The sequence below is a fragment of the Anolis carolinensis genome, chromosome 4 (genome assembly GCF_035594765.1).
Source record: "Anolis carolinensis isolate JA03-04 chromosome 4, rAnoCar3.1.pri, whole genome shotgun sequence".
Lineage (NCBI taxonomy): Eukaryota > Metazoa > Chordata > Lepidosauria > Squamata > Dactyloidae > Anolis > Anolis carolinensis.
In genome coordinates this window covers 9111518-9132141 of record NC_085844.1, presented here as the reverse complement: position 1 = coordinate 9132141, position 20624 = coordinate 9111518, and the positions used below count along the sequence as shown (strand labels likewise).

General features: G+C 37.5%; 1 protein-coding gene across 9 annotated transcripts in view; it reads right to left on the bottom strand.

The window, feature by feature from the left end:
* The window catches only part of ptk2 (protein tyrosine kinase 2), a 261873-nt gene that overhangs the window by 98625 nt on the left and 142624 nt on the right, over positions 1–20624 (bottom strand). For all 9 annotated transcript variants that reach the window (XM_062979966.1, XM_062979967.1, XM_062979962.1 and 6 more), the window contains 2 exons: positions 19371–19458; positions 1090–1169 (listed from right to left, as the gene is read on the bottom strand). In XM_062979966.1, coding sequence (XP_062836036.1) covers positions 1090–1169; positions 19371–19458 — 168 coding nt within the window. The remainder of the gene's footprint in view (positions 1–1089; positions 1170–19370; positions 19459–20624) is intronic.

The following is a 20624-nucleotide window of genomic DNA, read 5'->3' as shown; positions in this document are numbered from 1 at the left end:
CTTATGAAGATAAAATATACCCTGATTGTGTTCTGGTCAAACTAAGCCAAAGTTTTAAACTGCAAAATTCACAGGGCATTCAGCATCAGATTGCAAAGGTTTACAATCTGATGTGTGTTTCTATTACACAGGAGACTCCTCTAACAGTAGCACAGACAATTTTGCTTCACATAGCCAAACTTTGCTTGTGCAGATAGCCATCGATCTGGTTGGGATTCTGATTCAGCTCGACCAAGAGCTTGACTAATATGCGTACCTCTTGGTGAGAACTAACCTATTGAACGTAAAGACAGCCTGCAGAGTAGCCCATGCAGGAGGCCAGATAAAGACCCTCCAAACTGTTCCCTTTGAAAGGGTAGGCTTGAACAATCTCTGCTCCTTTCTCACTAAAGTACTTCCCAAAATTTCTGTGACACATGCAGAAAGGAGATACCCCACAGTGATCTAAATGTGAGCAGTCTTTGATGCTTGCAGGATGAGTGGATGACTGTTTGAAAGACATACAGACTTGCCACATCAAAAACTCCTTATCATGGAGACTGGGGATTTTATTAATAGATAACCAAAGGAAGAAACTATCACATCCTTGTTAGTGAATATCTTCTTTTATGGCAGATCACTAAACTAATTTGCCAAAGCATGCTGAGCATTTCTGGAATATGCAATATCCCCCTGGCTGATGTCTGGGCTTAGGAGGAGGGTAAAAAGGCAATGGTGGCACTGAAGGTTCCACTTTAAAAACTCAATTTCAGATGAGACAATTCAAGATAGCTAAGGTCTTGTATCTCCTAACTTGAAATGAAAAATGTTCCAAGTTGCTGCAACAGTGGCAAAGGCTTTTGAACATGTTACTATATAGTTTTCTCCTACTCTGTACACGTACTTCTTTAAGGAAAGTTGGAAACTAAATCATGGGTAAGGTGAGCAGTATTATAATAAGTACTGAAAGTCTGGCAAAATGGCTCTTCAAAGCAATTCATTTAGACAAGAAAACAAAACAAGTGTGATCACGCTGATCACGAAAGCTAGATTAAGAACCGTTCAGCTTACAAATAAGAAGTAGAATGATATAAATTTTATTCTACTTACCGGATTTCAAGGCAACCCAGCTTCAAGGCAATTTCTTGGTCCACCTGATCTGCTATTTCTACCATATAGTCATTTTTCACCTAAAAAACAAGAAGGAATGTGTCATACAAAAGAATACCACAAAATTCAAAACTCAAACTCATGGCTTCTTGCAATGTTTTTTCCAAGTTAATTTGTCGAAAGAGGCTTCCTGAAACTGAGGTTGCCACTATTTCTAAGACTAGCATAAACAAAGATTGTAACGACACTCGCCAAATTCTACATTTTAAAGAAGGCAAAACATAATTTATCCCCCAAAAGATCTTATCTTGAAATGTGTACTGTAAGTAGGTATATGCCATGTCTAACATTGGATATGTAAACAGTACTGGCAGTCTTAAAAATACTAATAAACACCAGTCAAATGGACACTACGCAAATGACAGATAATCTTCATGAAAAATAAATTATTATTAATCATTTGGCCTGATAAAGCTTTTCATCTTCAAAGTACTTTAAAAGTTTTCAGATAAGAAATCACAGCTTAACAGAATTACACTGAAAGCAAGGAGTTCTCCTGCATTTATTGGATATTTACGTGAGTCCTGAAAATGATTATGAGCTTAATATCTACTAATTAGAACTGCTGTTCAATTGCATTAATTTTATAATTATGCAATTTCCCCAGGAAGCCAGTCTATTGATTTAAAATCCTTGTAAGCAGCTTTACAAAGAGTCATATTACATTAATCAGATCAACATGCTGATTTAAATTAGTATAATGTTTTTTTTGAATTAGATAATTCTTGTCACAAAATGCCAATATGACATTTTTCTCAAATTGAAACATTGTCCTTATATCAATAACAATCACAAAAATTATTTAACATGTGGTTCTATTTATTATTTTTTAAGGAAACATTTCTACTAATCAACAAAAATTGAAATATTTATTCAGTTTCACCTATCTCTAAATCTAATTAAAATAGGTATGTGCAAAACTCCCCATTTCCCATATCTCCTGAAAGTTGCTTTTGCTCATGAGGGGAAATGTGGCATCATGGAAGTTAGAATACACACTTTTGATCTCCTTCAGAAAATTAAGGAACTGGATGCAAAGAAAAAGGACAGAGTAAAAACAAAATAGAATAAAATAGGGAAAATACACAAAAAGCAGAATGTTCTCATGGCACTCTTCTAGTATGGGCAGCAAAGTATCACTTCCCACTCCAAATAGGAAAACATGGATATGATACATAATTGTCTTACTGCTGCAAGTCAACTGTCTCCCATAAATTTTACTGAACAATGTGGGTAACAGAAATATACTCCTACACTTAAATATATGGTATAATTTTCATATCCAAAAATATGTCACTGAATAATAACTTAAAACAGCTGTGCGTTCAAGCTCACCTTCCATCTCTCTAATATCCAGAATTGCTTCCCATATATTTCTAAATCAGTGGTAGCCAATTATGTACACTTGGGACAAGTTTTATGGGAGAAGAGTGAAATGCATGACAGCTGTTTTTTCAACTGGCACTACACACTCAATTTAATGCTTGCCCACATGCTTGATTTGTCTGTTTACCAATTTTGAAACTCTAGCTACATGTTCCATGTAATTCTAGTTATCAGTAAGATTCAAACAGGCATAAGATAACAAAAACAAGATTGAGACAAGTTGCAATCCACTCCTAACAGTCTCTTTCCCTCAACTTAATCTGGAGTTACTTTCTATTAACTCCTTTGTCTCTTGGTGTTACTGCATTTTTCTTCCTTCTTCCTAAACTCCATATATATTGATATATTGTCTCTTTTATAATATGAACTATTATAATTTTGACTATAAAAATCAACCATGTTCTCTCAAGTGTACGTTTCAGTAATTTAACAAACACAGTCTTTATATTATGAGGTTACTGCATCAATCGATCTGCCTGAGTCTCAATCTGCTTTGCTACCATTGATGATCAAGTAAAACAAATATATCTACTACAGATCAATTGTATAGCTATTATGTCATCCTGAGCACAATATGTCTATCAGCCACTTGCCTTTAAGACAAAAACATTCGCATTTCTATTTTGTACCAAGCTAGAAAACATTATCTTTACTTATTTAGTGTTATTTATTCAAATATTTTTATCCTGTCATCCAGTTCAAGATCTCAGCAAGGTTTACACTAAAACAATACAATCTATTTTTTTAAAAGTAAACAATAAAGGACCCAACATAGTGTAATAGTCTGAGCACTGGACCGGGACTCTGGAGAACTGAGTATGAATCCCCACTAAATCATGAAAACTGTTTGGAGGACCCTGGGCAAATCATACACTTTCAGTCTCAGAGGAAGACAAGGAGGAAATCCCATCTGAACAAATCTTGTCAGAAAACCTCACAATAGTTTCAACTTAGGGTCAATGTAAGTCAGAAGCAACTTGAACACATGTAATGATTACAGCACAACAGTAAATGTATATTGTATAAACTGTTAGATGCATCAAATTTCAGAGTCAATACCAGAGATTTACAACAGTGGTTCTCAACCTGTGGTCCCCCAGATGTTTTGGCCTTCAACTCTCAGAATCCTAACAGCTAGTAAACTGGCTGGCATTTCTGGGAGCTGTAGGCCAAAACACCTGGGGACCCACAGGTTGAGAACCACTGATTTACAATGTAGATCTTTAACAACTGAAATATGGAAAGACAATTTCCTAAAGAAAATTGCCATTACAATACAGGTGACAGTTGACACTGAACAAATGATTCCACGGCTACATACAAATGAGAGCCATCGAAGATTTAAGGAGAAGAACCAGGTTTTTAAACTATGGATGAAGCATGTATATTTCTGTCCCAGATTTTAGATGAAATTTAAGTGATTGCAAACTCATTGTAGTGTGGAATTTCAATCTAGATCTCTTAAGTCACAGTGCATAACAACAACACCATAAAGACACTCAGTTTATTAACCAGATTCAATACGTAACAAAGGCTGCCTTTGCTGCAAAGAAAATTCAATTTTACCTAATACATTTGTGTCAAAAGTCAGACGCCAACTGAGAGCAAAATATAGTTTATTAAAGTAATAGTCCAAAAATACTTCAAAGAATTAGCAGAAACTTAAAACACTTAAACTTCAGTGTTATTAAGTAGTTAAAACAGAAGAAATGCCAGAAACACGAACTGACATATAATCCGGATTAACCAGAGATAAAATCATAAACATAAAATACTTGAACTCAGTCCCAAAGCACAAAACGGGCTTGAAATGGTGAAACAAACAAAAGCAAACAGCTACGAAGCCCCCAAAACCTTCCCAAAATTCAGGAGTACGAAAGTAGCTTTAAACCAAAACAAACATCCAAGCCGGGCTGGAGAACTCTCTGTTGAGAGCAGCAAAGCAAGCGGAACAGAAAGACACTGGCGAGCCCGCAGCAAACCGCTGCTGGAGCGAAGACCAAGCCAGGAGTTAAAGGAGCAGAGCAGGAAAGCGTCATCAAGCCGGTCCGAAGTCGGGATAAGTAAGCAGCGTCAAACTGCTGCAGAAGCAAAAGCCAAGCCAGGAATTGAAGGAGCAGAGCAGGAAAACGTTGTCAAGCCGGTCCGGAGTCGGGATAAGCAGCCAGCGTCAGGGTCAAGAGCGAAGCCAGTAGTCAGCAACAGAAAGCAGCCACGGAATTGAGAACGACGCCAAAACACGTTTTGGGAGTGAAGAGCAAAGCCGAGTCGAATTCCAGTCCAAGGTCCAAGGAGTTGAAGTCATCAAAAGAAGGTCCACGTCACAGAATGGCACAGAAAGCCAAAACAACGAAGGCGAACAGCAGATCTGTTGCAAAGTCCCAAGCCAGTCTTCAGAGTCACGTACAGGAAACCCAATGGCGCCCAACAACACCTTGCCACACGCAAAGCATAGTGGCCAAACATCCCCAATTTATTTAGGTTTCCTTGGGCGTCCAAACTTCCAATGCCCTAGGATCAGGTGTCCCAAATTCTTCATCAGAATCTGAGCTCCAAACAGCCAACGCCCTTGGATCAGGCGTCCCAAATTCTTCATCAGAATCAATATCATTCTGCCCACACCCAACTCTGTCCACACCTGTGGAACCATCCTCATTCCTCCAGCAGACCATGTGGGATCTGCTTCTGAAGATATCCAAGCCTCTCCAGCATCAACAGCACCCATGGATCCAGATTCCTCCCCAAGCCCTTCAGGAGCCCATGCCCAATCTATGCCAGCTTCTTCCGTCACCACTGGTTCCTCAGCATCCATTTCCACCTCAACACCCTCTCCCAAATCCTCACATGAAACTTCCTCAGAAGATTCCTCATCAATCTCCCTGATTCTCTTTCTATATAAATCTTCCAGCGAGCCCTCCTCACGAGGATTCTTCCTTCCTCTCCTGATCTCACCATTATTACTCACAGCCTCAGAAGACTCATTCACAACAATTTGATTCTTCCGTTTCAATGTCCACATATAGTTGGTCCTAATAAACACATCCATAATTTTGCAGCTTTGTAAATATAGTATCCTTGCACCACTTTAACACAGTAACACAGAAGACTGGAGACATAAGCTATTAATTAATGTAGATAAGTGGTATGTGCTCATGTAGAACCACTTTTTCTTGTTTCTTTTTGGTGAGTTTTAATTGTTTTTGTCATTAAAATTCATGGTCCATGAAACCTTAGAAAAGTATTTAAACATCTTGTGCTGTATAACCTAACATAATTAAAGGAACACGGTAAGGAAAAATACCAATTAAAATGCCAGAAACAACACCAGAGCCTACCAAATTTCTTTCTAAAGCACTTTCAGTCAAAAGAAAAATGCAATTTGTTTTGCAAGTTAAATCCCTAATATCTTAAAGGTTTACTTTACATAGCATGATATAAATACTAATTAATTTTCAAAAGAAGAGGAGTATTTTCTCAATCTGTACCATGTTTAATATGGCGTTTGTTAAAATGATAAAATACAACTATCGATTGAATCAAAAAAATGCACATTAATTAAAATAACATTAACATAGAGTTAAAAACACTAATTTAAACATTAAAATCACATAATCAAAAAATTGAAGTGCAGGACCTTTCCAATATCAATCTCTATTGCACGTAATCTCTGATCATTCCTTTTATTGTTTATTGCCCGAAGGCCTGGTCCCATAGCCAAGTTTTTACCCAAATAATTTTTATTGATGCTTTCAACATATAAATAAAATCACACCACCATAAGAGAGGATGGGGGAGGGGGGTTAGGGGAGGATCCGACATTGTGAGGGGAAATAAAGAAAGAAAGAGTACATATATATAGATAAATATAAAAGAGAAAGAAAAAAAAGAGAAAATAGAGATATACAAAGACTTGTGTACAGAATTTTGCTTAAAAATTGACTTCCATCTTTGCACAGTGTCTTATACAAAATTTTGTTCCTTCAACCATTTCCATCTAGTGTCCTTATTACGTATTTTTCCATTTATAATCATATACTACTCCTTTGTGAGACTTTTATTCCTATCTAACTAATTACCTTATGTCCTATTTCTTTCAAGTATTTTATTACCAGTTCCCAGTTTGTCTGTTTTTTTGGTCTCCCTTGATTGTTTTGTAGCAAATAGGTTAGTCTGTCCATATTCATCACATCCCAGATTTTTGTTAACCAACAACTTACATCCGGTACCTCTTTATCTTTCCAGGCTTTGGCAAAGTTCATTATCGCAGCAGTAGTGAGATAATTAAAAAGGATCTCCTTGTTCCTATCTTTTCCTATATTTAACATCCCCAAGAGGAAGTGTTTCGGATTCAGATCAATTCTAATCTGCAACATCTTTTGAATTCTTTGGTGTACTTCTCTCCAGTAGAGCATTGCCTTTTTACATGTCCACCAACAATGAAAAAAGGTCCCTACTTCCTCCCCACACTTCCAGCATTTATTTGATGTTTTATTGTAGAATTTTGCAATTTTTTGTGGTGTCCAGTACCATCTGTAGAACATCTTTATCCAATTTTCCTTCAGATCCGTGGCGTATGTAAATTTGAGTCTAATGTTCCAACTTTTTTCCCATTCAGCCAATTGTATTGGTTCCCCAAGATTTTTTGCCCATTCTGTCATACACGTCTTGATCGGTTCTGTTTCTGTTTCCCATTCCAGTAACTTTTTATAAATTTTCGATATTGTCTTTTTCTCCGATTGCATTACCTTATCCCAAAAACTCTCTTTGTCCTCAAATCCTAATTTTTTATCTTTATTATAATAGTCTTTTATTTGTATGTATTGGAGCCAACCTATGTTTTTGAATTCTGTATGTAAATCTTCCTGATTTTTCAATTTGTAAGAGTCGTTTTCCCTGATTAATATATCTTTATATCTTGGCCAATTTTCCATGCCCAGTTCCCTTCTCTGGCACGCCTCTAACGGGGATATCCATAACGGTGTTTTTAAATATAGTCTCCTCTTGTATTTATCCCATATTTTCAACAGTGATGATCGAATAAAATGATTCCCAAAATTTTTCTCTATTGATTTCTTGTTATACCATAAGTAAGCGTGCCACCCTGATCTTAAATCTGCCCCTTCTAATGCTGTGATTTTTATTTTTTGGAGGGTGGCCCAGTCTTTTACCCACATTAATCCGCAGGCATCATGATAAAGTTGGAGGTTTGGGAAACCTAGCCCCCCCCCTTTTTTTTTCGTCCATCAAATATATTCTTTTAATTCTTGGTTTCTTCCCCCTCCATATGAATTTACTCAAATCTTTATTCCATCTTTTGAATCTTAGAGAATTTCTTATAATTGGGATATTTTGGAAGAGAAAAATCATTTTTGGCAGTATGGTCATTTTTACTGCAGCCACCCTCCCTAATAATGATAAATTTAAGTGTTTCCATTTTTCTAAATCTTTTTTTAATTTCCTTCCAATTGGTATCGTAATTATTTTCTAAAAGCTGGGAGTTTTTAGCAGTTAGAATAATTCCTAAATATTTGATTTTTTTCCTAACTTGGATACCTGTTAATTCTGTTAATTCTCTTTGTCTAGTATTAGTCATATTTTTTGTTAATATCATTGTTTTATCTAGGTTTATTTTTAGTCCTGATATCTTTTTGAATTCTTTAAATTTATCTAGCCAGATATTCATTGTTTTAATTGGGTCTTCAATTATACATATCAAATCGTCAGCGAATGCTCTGATTTTGTATTTATGTTTTCTGATACTTGCTCCTTTTAATTGGGGGTCCTTTCTAATATTTTTTAGTAACAGTTCCATTGCAAAGATAAATAGAAGAGGAGACAGTGGGCAATCCTGTCTTGTTCCTTTCTGGATTTTAAAGTTTTTAGATTCCAAAGAGTTTATTTTTATTTTAGCTTCTTATTGGTCGTAAATTTGGTTGATCGCATTAGTAAATTTGTATCCCATGTCCAATTCCTTTATCATTAGTTTAATAAGGTCCCAATTTAAGTTATCAAAAGCTTTTTCCATGTCTACCGCCAGTAATGCCAATTCTTCCTTTTTTGTACCCTCGTAATATTCAATTATATTTATGATTTCCCTCACATTATCTCTCATTTGTCTTCTGGGCAGGAAACCTGTTTGATCTTCCCCTATCCAATCAGACAAAAATTCCTTCAATCTTCCTGCTAATATATTTGAGAAAATTTTGTAGTCCGAATTTAACAAGGATATGGGTCTATAATTCTTCACTAATCTTGGGTCTTGCCCGTCTTTTGGGATAACTGTTATCAATATCGATTGAATCAAAAAAATGCACATTAATTAAAATAACATTAACATAGAGTTAAAAACACTAATTTAAACATTAAAATCACATAATCAAAAAATTGAAGTGCAGGACCTTTCCAATATCAATCTCTATTGCACGTAATCTCTGATCATTCCTTTTATTGTTTATTGCCCGAAGGCCTGGTCCCATAGCCAAGTTTTTACCTTTCTTCTGAAGGCCAGAAGGGAGGGTGCTGATCTAATTTCATTGAGGAGGGAGTTCCACAATCGAGGAGCCGTCACTGAAAAGGCCCTGTCTCTCGCTTCCACCAGTCATCTCTGTGAAGGAGGTGGGACCGAGAGCAGTGCCTCCCAGGATGATCTTAATCTCCGAGGTGGTTCATAGAGGGAGATACGTTTGGACAGGTAAGCTGGGCCAGAACCATTTGGGGATTTATTTGAACATTCTGGCCAACCATTGGGGCAAGCAGGTGATGGTTAATGGAGAGGAAAAAGGCAAACTAAGGAATATTGAGAAAAAATGTATCTCCCTTTTACACTTGAGCTTTGGTTTGACTCAATTGAATCAGAGAACATATCACAACAAAACTGAGGAATTGACATTGTCACAGCAACTATGATGAGCTCTCCTGCAACTCTCCTTGAGTTACTAAAATCCTCAGTCTCTGGACCACATCTGGTCTACCAAAACTCTCCTTGTTCCCAACCAACTCAGGATTCTAGAGTAGTCATTTTTGCAAAATTAACTACAGCTTACCCACAACAGTTGCTATATTGCTTTCTGAAACTGCATCCATATATTTTGCTTTCAGCATCCAAGAGTACATTAAACTATCTCCTGATTACTACTGTTTTCTCTCTCACCACACATTGAATCTAATATTGCTGCAGTTAATCTTGGACCAAAAGCGATTTTGAGAAGTTAAGAGTAGTTTTTAGAAAATGATCTTGGGTTTATTTTAAGTAATTAGTGCATAAAAACAGTTACACACAAGCCCTGGAAATACTATGCCTAACCTGAAAGAAGGAAATAATGTGTGCCAAATTCAATATAGCCATACTTGTTTTTAAAAAGCTATTTTAAACACAAACTGCTTAATCAAGAAGATGATGAAATCTGCAATCACCTCAAAGGTTCTGAAATTTTTCCACCTTCTTAATAAAGTGCAGGAAATAAAACAGAAAGTGAACTCTGAGTTCTAATTCTAATAAACAGCTGATTTTAAAGTCGATATAACTGATTTTAATGTTTGAGTATATTTACAGTTATTTTATGTCCTGGCATGGAATGCTTGCTGTATATATATTATGCTCCGCCTGAGTTCCCTTCGGTGTGAGAAGGGAGGAATATAAATGTTTTAAATAAATAAATAAAATAATAATAATAATTTCAATTTCATACATCCAGCTAGCAGTTTGCCTACTTACATACATGATGACTGATTGTTACTGATTGTTTCAAAATGATCTTAACAGACTAGAGAGATGGGCTGAAACTAACAAAATGAAGTTCAACAGGGACAAATGCAAGATACTCCACTTAGGCAGAAAAAATGGAATGCAAAGATACAGAATGGGGGATGCCTGGCTTGACAGCAGTACGTGTGAAAAAGATCTTGGAGTCCTTGTGGACAACAAGTTAAACATGAGCCAACAATGTGATCCGGCTTCTTAAAAAGCCAATGGGATTCTGGCCTGCATCAATAGGGGTATAGCATCTAGATCCAGGGATGCCCCAGGAGGCTTATGGATCCTGATGGATTCCTGAGGTCTCTCGGGGTTCTGTCTACTATGGAGGCTGACAATCCTGTCGATGCCTTGGTCGATCGCTATAACAGCGAGATGTCCAGGGCAATAGACACAATCGCCCCTGAACGTCCACTCTCGTTGCGTGGAGTCGCCCCAGCTCCATGGTTTACTGGGGAACTGGCGGAGATGAAACTCATGAGAAGGAGAGTGCCGTTGGCGGAAAACTCGTGTTGCATCTGACCGAACACGGGCCTACTCCGTGGCATTGTGGGAAGCCAGGAAGGCCTTCTCGACTGCCCGCATCGCGTCTGCAACAAATAGATCTTCAGAGCTGTTTCGGGTTGTTGGGGAGCTCCTCCACCCTCCTCAGGTTGGGGGGGGCACCTGACAACTCAGCAACTCGGTGTAGCGAGTTCGCTCACCGTTTTGCAGACAAAGTCGCTCAGATTCGTTTCGACTTGGATGCCGGCTTTGGTGCAATGCCAGGGGAGGTAACCGAGGTATCTGTCTGTTCCAGCTTGTGGGATTCGTTTCAGCTTGTGCAGCCTGATGACATGGACAAGATCCTTGGAGCGGTGAGGGCGACCACCTGTGCCCTTGATCCTTGCCCATCCTGGCTTTTAAAACAAGCCAGTGGTGGGTTAGTAGATTGGTTTGTGAAAATAATTAATGCCTCCTTGGAGCAGGGCAAATTTCCATCTTGCTTAAAACAAGCTATAGTGAGGCCAGTTTTGAAGAAGGCCTCCTTGGATTCAACCAACCTAAGTAACTACAGACCAATCTCTAACCTTCCTTTTTTGGGCAAGGTCTTGGAGCTTGTTTTCTGCTGCCCTGCAGACTAGGACGTGGAACAATGGCTTCAAACTACAGGAAAGGAGATTCCACCTGAACATCAGGAAGAACTTCCTCACTGTGAGAGCTTTTCGGCAGTGGAACTCTCTCCCCCTAACTGTGGTGGAGGCTCCTTCTTTGGAGGCTTTTAAACAGAGGCTGAATGGCCATCTGTCGGGGGTGCTTTGAATATGATTTCCTGCTTCTTGGCAGGGGGTTGGACTGGATGGCCCATGAGGTCTCTTCCAACTCTACTATTCTATGATTCTATGATTATTTTGATTGGGAGAGGAGGTGTCTCCACAACTGTGGTGTTCAGTCAGGAAAAGTTGGAAATAAATAAATGAAAAATCAATTCAACTATTAAAGACTCCTGAGGGCACAGATGTACATGCTTACAGAGGCGTATGTCCACAGAAGCAATTACACAAATTACGTATGATCTTCTGCCCTGGCCTATTTCAAATCAGCTTCCACTAAATAAATAAACAAGTCTGTTCACACATATTTTAAAATCAAGCATGAAAGTGCTGCTCCAATACTTTCAGTGTCAGGAAAGCATATTTTATAGAACGTTACTCATGCAGAAACATAACCAGTAAGACCCTAAGATGAAGAGCTTTCCCTTTTAAAAGTGAAAGCTCTTTATCTTCACTTTTAAAGTGCCTCCTGACTTGAAGGTTGGGTTGCTGACCTGAAGTCTGCCAGGTTCGAATCCCACCCAGGGAGAGCACGGATGAGCTCCCTCTATCAGCTCCAGCTCCATGCGGGGAAATGAGAGAAGCCTCCCACAAGGATGGTAAAAACATCAGAACATCCGGGCGTCCCCTGGGCAATGTCCTTGCAGACGGCCAATTCTCTCACTCCAGAAGCAACCCAAGTTGCTCCAGACACGAAAAAAAAACTTTTAAAAGTGTCTCCAGTTTTCCATAAGCACAGTTTGGTATCAGAAGTATGGGAAACACTGATTCATAGTTGAATATATTCGCACAGAGGCAGTTTGGAGACCTGAATTCTTAGCCTAATTTCATGCAGCCATCAGCTTCATTCAGGTCTCTAGTCTGCCACTGTGGAAATTGGATTATTATTCCAACTGAAATTGGTTAAAAGAATGTTGAGACAAATCTTTTGAAGGGTTCTATTTGCACTTAAACATGTTTTTGTATTGGAAAAAAAAATAAAAAGTTACTCAACATCATAGTCCTATGTACAGTAAGTCTTATATTCAATGGGATTCATTAGGAGTAAGGGTGTGCAAAACTGAGCTCAAATCAGAAGTTTATCGACAGCATCCTTTTACAGCCTTAAAAGTAAGGAAAGAACTATTTTCTTTCAGGAGATTTTTTACTTTTGTGGGGAAATATTTTTTCTAAAGTTCTTTAATAATATGCTGACTAAACAGCAAAACCTTTGTTAGGAAAAAAGGGAAAATCTGTTAGCAGCCAAATGTGTTGGCAACTATGATTCGTAGAATATATAGGAAAGATTGGGAGTATTAGATCAATGTATGAACACTCCAAAAATGTATGACATGTATGTTCAGAAGAGATTTATCAGAGACTGAATAATGTATTACAAACCTGCTGCTCCTTTTTAGAAGAAAAGAATTTTATTCATCTGAAATTCTCTCCCACCAAAAAGGAAAAAAAATGAAGACACATTCACTATAGCCCAGAGACTTAACTCCAACAAGAGGTACAATAATCAAAAAATGTTATTGCTATTGCTGTAACAAAGATAAACAATTCAGCAGAAACATAATTCAGAGTGAATTATTTAAACCAATTTCTAATGTTCCTAATAGATTCCTAAGATTAAGATTAATTCACCAGAAACGACTTCAGTGTATTCAAGTGGACTTGTAGTCTGCTAGTAAAATCATAATCTGAAGTTATTTTCAATCCATACTACCATTCTCCACTTGAACACATGAGCTCTGAAAATTATGCAAAAGTTCCCTTAAGAGCAAAGTACTTAGTATTATTCAGAAATTGCTCTTCTCAAGCCTTAACACAGAATTGGGTATTGCAGATATATGTTGTGTATCATAGTAACTGAACTCACCAATGAGATGTGAATCTCTATAATTCATGAAATGCTTGGAAAATCCTTACAGATATTAGCACTACAGTTGCAAAAGTAGAAAATTACAAGACAAATAATAGTTTTATGTTTAAGCTAGGCATTTTGACCTCTATGCTTATATCATCTGGTCAATGCTATAAGCAGCTTCTTCTTCAGATGTTACAGCTCATGTGTTGGCTCAACAGCAACATAAAATGAACACATAAATTCAAAACACTGTTTGTCTTTTTAAATTTCAGACCTCCCTGTTTATACTTTTTTGTAGGGCTAGGGGTGTTTTGTTCTGTCTTGTTTCTGCCTTCTCTGCAACAGATGACTTATTAAATGAAAGCAACAATTTTTCTTGAAGGGCTTTAAAAGCACACTTTGGCACAGGAGTAACACTCATCTGCCATCTGCCCTCAGTTGCTGCTCTGTCTTCTGAAAAAGGGTCACAGTTGCAACATTAATGCAAGTTAATCTTTGACATCCTACACTAATTACTCAGATGCACTCCCTAATAAGAAGGGCATTAATCATTAGGGGAAGGAAAGTAGCAGAGTACTGTGTGATCCAGAATACTTTAAAAATCACCCCTTCTGTCATGATGGGGAGATCCCAGTTGTTTGTTTGCTTTTGCAAACAAGTAAATGTAAACTGAACATGTTCGATAATCACATTTCAGTTCAAATGATCCCTATCAACAATCTAGTTTTACTCACTGAAAGTTGGGGTATGGCATAGAAATAAATCCTTTCTTCTGACAGCATCTGGCCAGATGTTAGTTTTCACAGTTTCTAAGTTTTACTTGGGCAGGGAACCAATACAGATGGTCTGCCTCCAAAGACTGATAGATCTGTGGTTTTTGTTAACTGCCTTTATTTTTATTTATTTATTTATTTATTTATTTACATCATTTATATTCCGTCCTTCTCACCCCGAAGGGGACTCAGGGCAGATCACATTACACATATTAGGCAAACATTCAATGACTTTTTAACACAGGACAAAGACAAACAAACATAGCTCCGAGCGGGCCTCGAACTTATGACCTCCTGGTCAGTGACTCATTGCTCTCCCGTCTGCGCCACAGCCCCGGGCTGATGCTCCTTTAACATGGCCAATACAATTGGTCTCTGTAACTCAAATGACAATAGATATACCCACTTCCATATACCTTAGGTATCACTTAAGAATTTTCTATTTTTCATGTCACTTTTAGAGAACAGAGGCTTACGAAGCTCACAGAAACAAACATTGAGCACCTGCTAAGATGATTTAGTATACAGCTGACTTTTAAGACTTATTCCATGATAGTTGTAGCGATTAAGAGATTTTACATCACTATAACTGTGTCCACTGTGCTCTCCAGTGTAAATTTTCCATTAAACCACAGGCCTATTACATTTTGAGCTCAAGAGAGACCTGGTGAATCCTTGGCAAGTTATTCTGACCTGACTGCAAAACAGTTTTTGGATAAAATTACTGATTTCTGCTTTGGCTTGGATACCACAGGTGAAGTTCAGGATATGGTCATCCCTTCAGCTTCATAATCACAAGTTTTGGTCTAAAACTGTTTAGCTGTTTGTGGTTCATTTATTTTATCACTTTTAAACTTATTTATTATGCAATGCTTTTGACACGAAATAAAAAATTATTCTATTTGAAAGAAGAAAGAATCTTACTGGTATTTAAAATTACTTTCAATACCAAGATTCAGATTTTGGTGACATTCGAACTTGTGAACATGCACAAACTAGAGTAGTTGAAGAAATCCTGTACAAGTATAGGAATAAAAAAGAAGCCATCTATTAAATGTTCAAGCAAAAATATTTAAACACATGAAGAGAAAGAGATAAGAATGTAAACATGTTGCTGGAAAAGAAAACTGCAGGCATCTGAGATCGTTTGGCTATAAATATGGCAATTCCTTTTCCTTATATAATTTATTTATATGCTTTAAAAATTACTTTCTGAAAACTGATAGTTCACCAAGTTGTGCTTGCAAGTTGTAAGCTTGAGACATGTGGCACTTGATTCATCTATACTTTAGTGTGAACCTGCAATCTCAGTATCTATCACATCTCTGTATCTGTCCCCTTGGGAGACTTGTTTACAGGCCCGTTAACAACACCTTCTGAATACGTCCATGATCAAATGGAGAGAGTCTTACACATATCTTGTGAGTGAAACATTTCCTAAGAAACTAAGGACATTAATAATAACTGACATTTATATAATGCATTTTTATTATCTGGCATCCATTCCTTGTAGTAATTTCAAAACTACTTCATGACCAATGTAATGATCATTCCTTTAAAAGCCTAACACTCTGCAAAGAAGCCAAGATACTTAAACTGGTGTGCCGCCAATACTGGTTTCTAGTGTAAATATTAACTTCACAAACTTCCCCTTGTCTTCATGGCATGCAGTCTTAAGCCATATGCAGATCTTTCCTAAGTAAGGCATTAGTTGAAAAGGCTAAGAAGATGGCTGCTGATCTGTCATGTGGATCAGCATTTTCATATGCTGTTAAAATGCAGACGTTAAGCCATTTAGTTAGGATGGAAAGTTAATTTTCCTCCCAAAAGAGGTAGGTAGGAAGGAAGGAGATAAAAAGAGCCTCTGGGTGGCTAAAGGAATGAGTGCTTGATGTAAATTTTTAGGACCCTTCTAACAAAATGCTTGCAACAGAGCTTTTTAGAAGAACGAGAGTGAGAGTAAAGGAATGGTAATGTGATAGAGTAAAGGAATGGTAATGGGAGAGGTGAGAGACATGACCTTTGAAAGCAAACTGGGGTCCAGCATGAAGGTGACAGAATCTTTCTGGGATTTTCCTGTAGTATGTCATGGCACTCAAGAAGAGGACTTTCAGAGACAGAGGCCTGAAAAAAAATGCAGTGCAAGGGTGTGAAGGTAGTTTTTGTGAGAGCTTTAAGAAATGTGTGAATGTTCAGGTGAGGAATTAATGAACAACTGGGGAGAAAAAAATTAATTATGCTTCCCAATGAATCTCATGATGTAGGGGGTGGGAAGAGAAGGGTCATTTAGAGGGGATTGAGAGAACTGAGAATGTAGATGAGGTTTGCTGCACATGGCTACGATTTTGTATAGTCTAGTGTAATGTAGTAGATCTGCATCCGGATGTACACTAAGCTGAGCCATATATGATCCCCTGATTTGTCAGTCTCTGAAGTCCCACCCTCAGGCAGGGCATTCTCTTCTTTGAGTCCTCCTCCCAGGAGTCCAGAAAAAATGAAAGAAGTCAAAAATGGGAGACATTCATGAGAGATTCAGAGTCTAGACTACAGCTTTAGGGTGAGGCTACATGTTATTCTACTTGACAGGGGAGCAACCCATTCTGCTTCCTCAGGGGACATGCAGGGAAGGAGAGGAAAGAGGAAGGTTGTATCTGAAGGGTGAAGATTAGAAATGGTCTAAAAGTGAATTAAAAAGGGAAAAATGAGCAAGGAGGATGGAGGAGACCTAAACTTGGTGAAACTAATGGCAAATACCAGAAGTGGAACATACGGTTTTTTTCCCCCTGATTCGTGGTCATATAATCCTTGTCTAGCCTGGGCATTGATAGGTAGCAACACAGTATAGGCTGTTTCCTTCCTCATCATACTGAGCACTGTTGGTTTTTGAGCCAGCTATTATAAATTGCAAAAGGGTCTGTTCTTGTGTACTCCATAATTCTTACTCAAGTTCACCTGGTAGATTTTTGCACCCCTCAAATATATGTGCCTATTTGCAATGATTGGGGAGAATATAACAATGAAATTAATTTTAAGTAATTCAACACAATGAATTACAATGCCAAACTATCTTCATTTTTTCAGTTGGGCCAATTAATTAAACCACATTATATGAGAAATTGCAATATGCTAAACTATTTCAGGAAAGAAAATTCTGATGTTGACTGTAATCGTTTATGCCAGAGAAAACTTGTTAGCTTTTAACTCATCACATAATATTTTGCTGTTCTGCTTCTTCTTATTTTATTGTAATAGACTAGCAGTGCTATATCTCTGGACAACAATGCCTGAGATTGATTTAGTAACCATGCAGATTCCACCCAGATTTTAGTTCTTTGTCTCCTAGATTAAGAGTTTAGTATGATAAAATCAATGTAGGGATAGGAATACGGAAGGAAATTAAAGTACGAGTTTTTAAAATTGTTCCAGGTAGCACATCCCTCCCAGCCCTCTCTCTTTTAAACTAGACAATATCAACATAATTAAAAGATGAACCGATGTAACAGCAGCTCTGCCATAGGTACTTCAACCCACTAAATATTGAGTGATTAGCCAAAAAAGACCATTATTTTTAAAAAACCTATTGTCTAAACGATCTTGAACAGTTAATTGCTTTCTCCTATTCACCCGCATGATTTTCGCAGCTGCAGTCTTTTTCAATCTTCCTGTTGGTTTTTTAAATGCTTCAAGGAAATAGCATATGTGCAAAATACCACCACCTCTATTCCATAATTTAGTTATCCAAATACAATTGAACTGTAGCTAAACCAAAACAGATATCAAAATATCAGAATAATTATGAAATTATGAAATACAATAGCTGCACTAGTCTCTTTCAAGTCTCACCAAAGTCTCAAGCAACTATGCAACACCCTAAATAAGCAACTTGTGCATATTATACACACACAAAAATATAACACAGAATGCCAACATCTGTATAAATTAGGGGGAAAATATACACATCTGTCATCTGCAAAATTTGTAATCTTCATCCATACTGTAAAAACTTGTACCTGAAAATTTATTATTTATTTATTAATTTACAGCATTTATATTCCGCCCTTCTCACCCCGAAGGGGACTCAGGGCGGATCACATTACACATATTAGGCAAACATTCAATGCCTTTTAACATAGGACAAAGACAAACAACAACATAGCTCCGAGCAGGCCTCGAACTTATGACCTCCTGGTCAGTGATTCATTGCAGTTAATTGCACTGGCTTGCTCTCCCGTCTGCGCCACAGCCTCGGGCCATATCAAGTACCTGAAAAGCCTACAGGTACTTGATATGGGAGTCAACAACAGTCACTTTGAACTGACAAAACAGCAGTGATTTGTTCTCCACCTCTAGTGTGGATTTTCAGTACACAAAGTTTTTTTAAATCATGTCAGAAGCAACTTGAGAACATACTGCAAGTCGCTTCTGGTATGAGAGAATTGGCCGTCTACAGAGACATTGCCCAGGGGACACCCAGATGTGTTGCTGGGACATGTGTCTCATGTCCCTGCAAGCTAGAGTTTACAGACAGGATCTCACCCCGTCTCACAGATTTGAACCGGCAACCTTCAGGTCAGTAACCCAAACTTCAGGTCAGCAGTTCAGCCAGCACAAGGGTTTAAACCACTGCGCCATCGCGGCTCCTTAGTACACAAAGTAATGTGTGCTTTATCAATACATCTGGAGAAGTAGATTGTCATTTCTGAAAATGAATGCTAGAATACATTCGTTTTGAAGGTGCCATTATAAACTTTATTTCTTCCATTTTATACAGAAACACTCTAATATGGCTATCTCTTTAAAAATTTCATAGAATCTATCTTCAAGAACTGTTAAATAAAACTGATTATCTGTATACATTCCTAGAGGTTAATCCTACAGAATGTGGCAATATCTCTATTCCTAGTAGACATACACTGAATGGCCTCACCCAATTTTGTTTTTCTTCCAATATACGTCTCTGCAATCATTTCAACACTGTTTTGTAAAATAAAATAACCTATATAAAAAATAAAATAAAATTTCATAGAATGTACTACCATAACTGTTAAATGCTGACGTCAACGTATTTATTACTTAAAAGCAAAACAAACTTCAGAATTGGAAAGTGTAGTTTCAATTAAGATATATATGATAGTTGTTTTTACCTGCTGATAGAAAAAGTTTAATGTAGGTTTATCTTCAGTAAACTGGTTCAGAAATCCTTTTGGTAAATATCGAATTCGTAGTTCATACCTAGAAGGAAGAAAAATATTGAGAATTTATTTTTCTTGCATTCTGTATAATGTGAACACACATTTCTGTCTACAAAACAAGACAATTGAAACTAAGTGTTAGATTTGTGCATGTAGTGTTTTCAACAGCATTCATGAACCATCTGGTAAGTCCAGTGACATAAATTATCACATGAAAATCAACCCCACAGAAATGGCTTGTCATAACATTTCAACATAACTTAGTCCGTTTTCAAAGTGCCACAAAGCTTTAAAGATCTTTTTGAACTGTCAAGATGGAAGCTGCTTCTAGGAACTGAGAAAATTTATAGAACAATATATACAAATAAAGCTTGTCTCTAGTTTAGCATATAGTAGGAATTTTGTATTTGTCCTTTATCTGGATTTCAGTAAAGCAAAGATAATTTCCATGATATTTTGATTGGAAAATGGATTAATTGTGGAATAGATAAGAATACTGTCAGGTGGATCCATAACCATTTGGCAAACCATGCTCAAAGAGTTGGCTGTCCTTCAAAGTGAAAGGAATTATTGAGTGGAGTGACTCAACATTCTGTCCTAAGGCCATTACTCCTTAATATTTTTATCAATGGCTGTCAGTACCCAGGCTGCAGAGCACCAATAACCTTACACAGAGGCCAGTCTCTATCTAATATCTTTATTAAAGAAATATATAAAATCCATAAAAACAAATGAAGAATATAGTTCAGAAGCAGACCTTTCAGATAAGGTCAAATTTAGTCCAGAAAAGTATTGTCCAATATAAGATATTAGAGTTCAAGGTTTTAATCCACTTGACCGAAACACACACTTTGCCAAGCAATAGTGTGGGGAAATAACAGAGACTTTAAAGTCCAATGAAGCTTGACAACAAGGATGGAAATAAACTTGATTCTTGACTTGATCCGAGACTTAAAACGAGGCAAACATGAAGCATGAAACAAAGTCCGTGGCAAAACGTGAGACAAGGCAAGGCTTGAAACTTGATCCGGGAAGCAAGGAACTGGGATTACGAAGTCCACACACAATCTCTCTCCTCAAGCTGATCAATTGACTCCGCAAAGTTTCCCTTGCGACAAACACCTATATTGGGTCTCGTTTTCCCGCCAACAGAACTCTTTCCCTAGAGAACGAGAAGCGAAACCCAACTCTGTCCAGATGCATGAC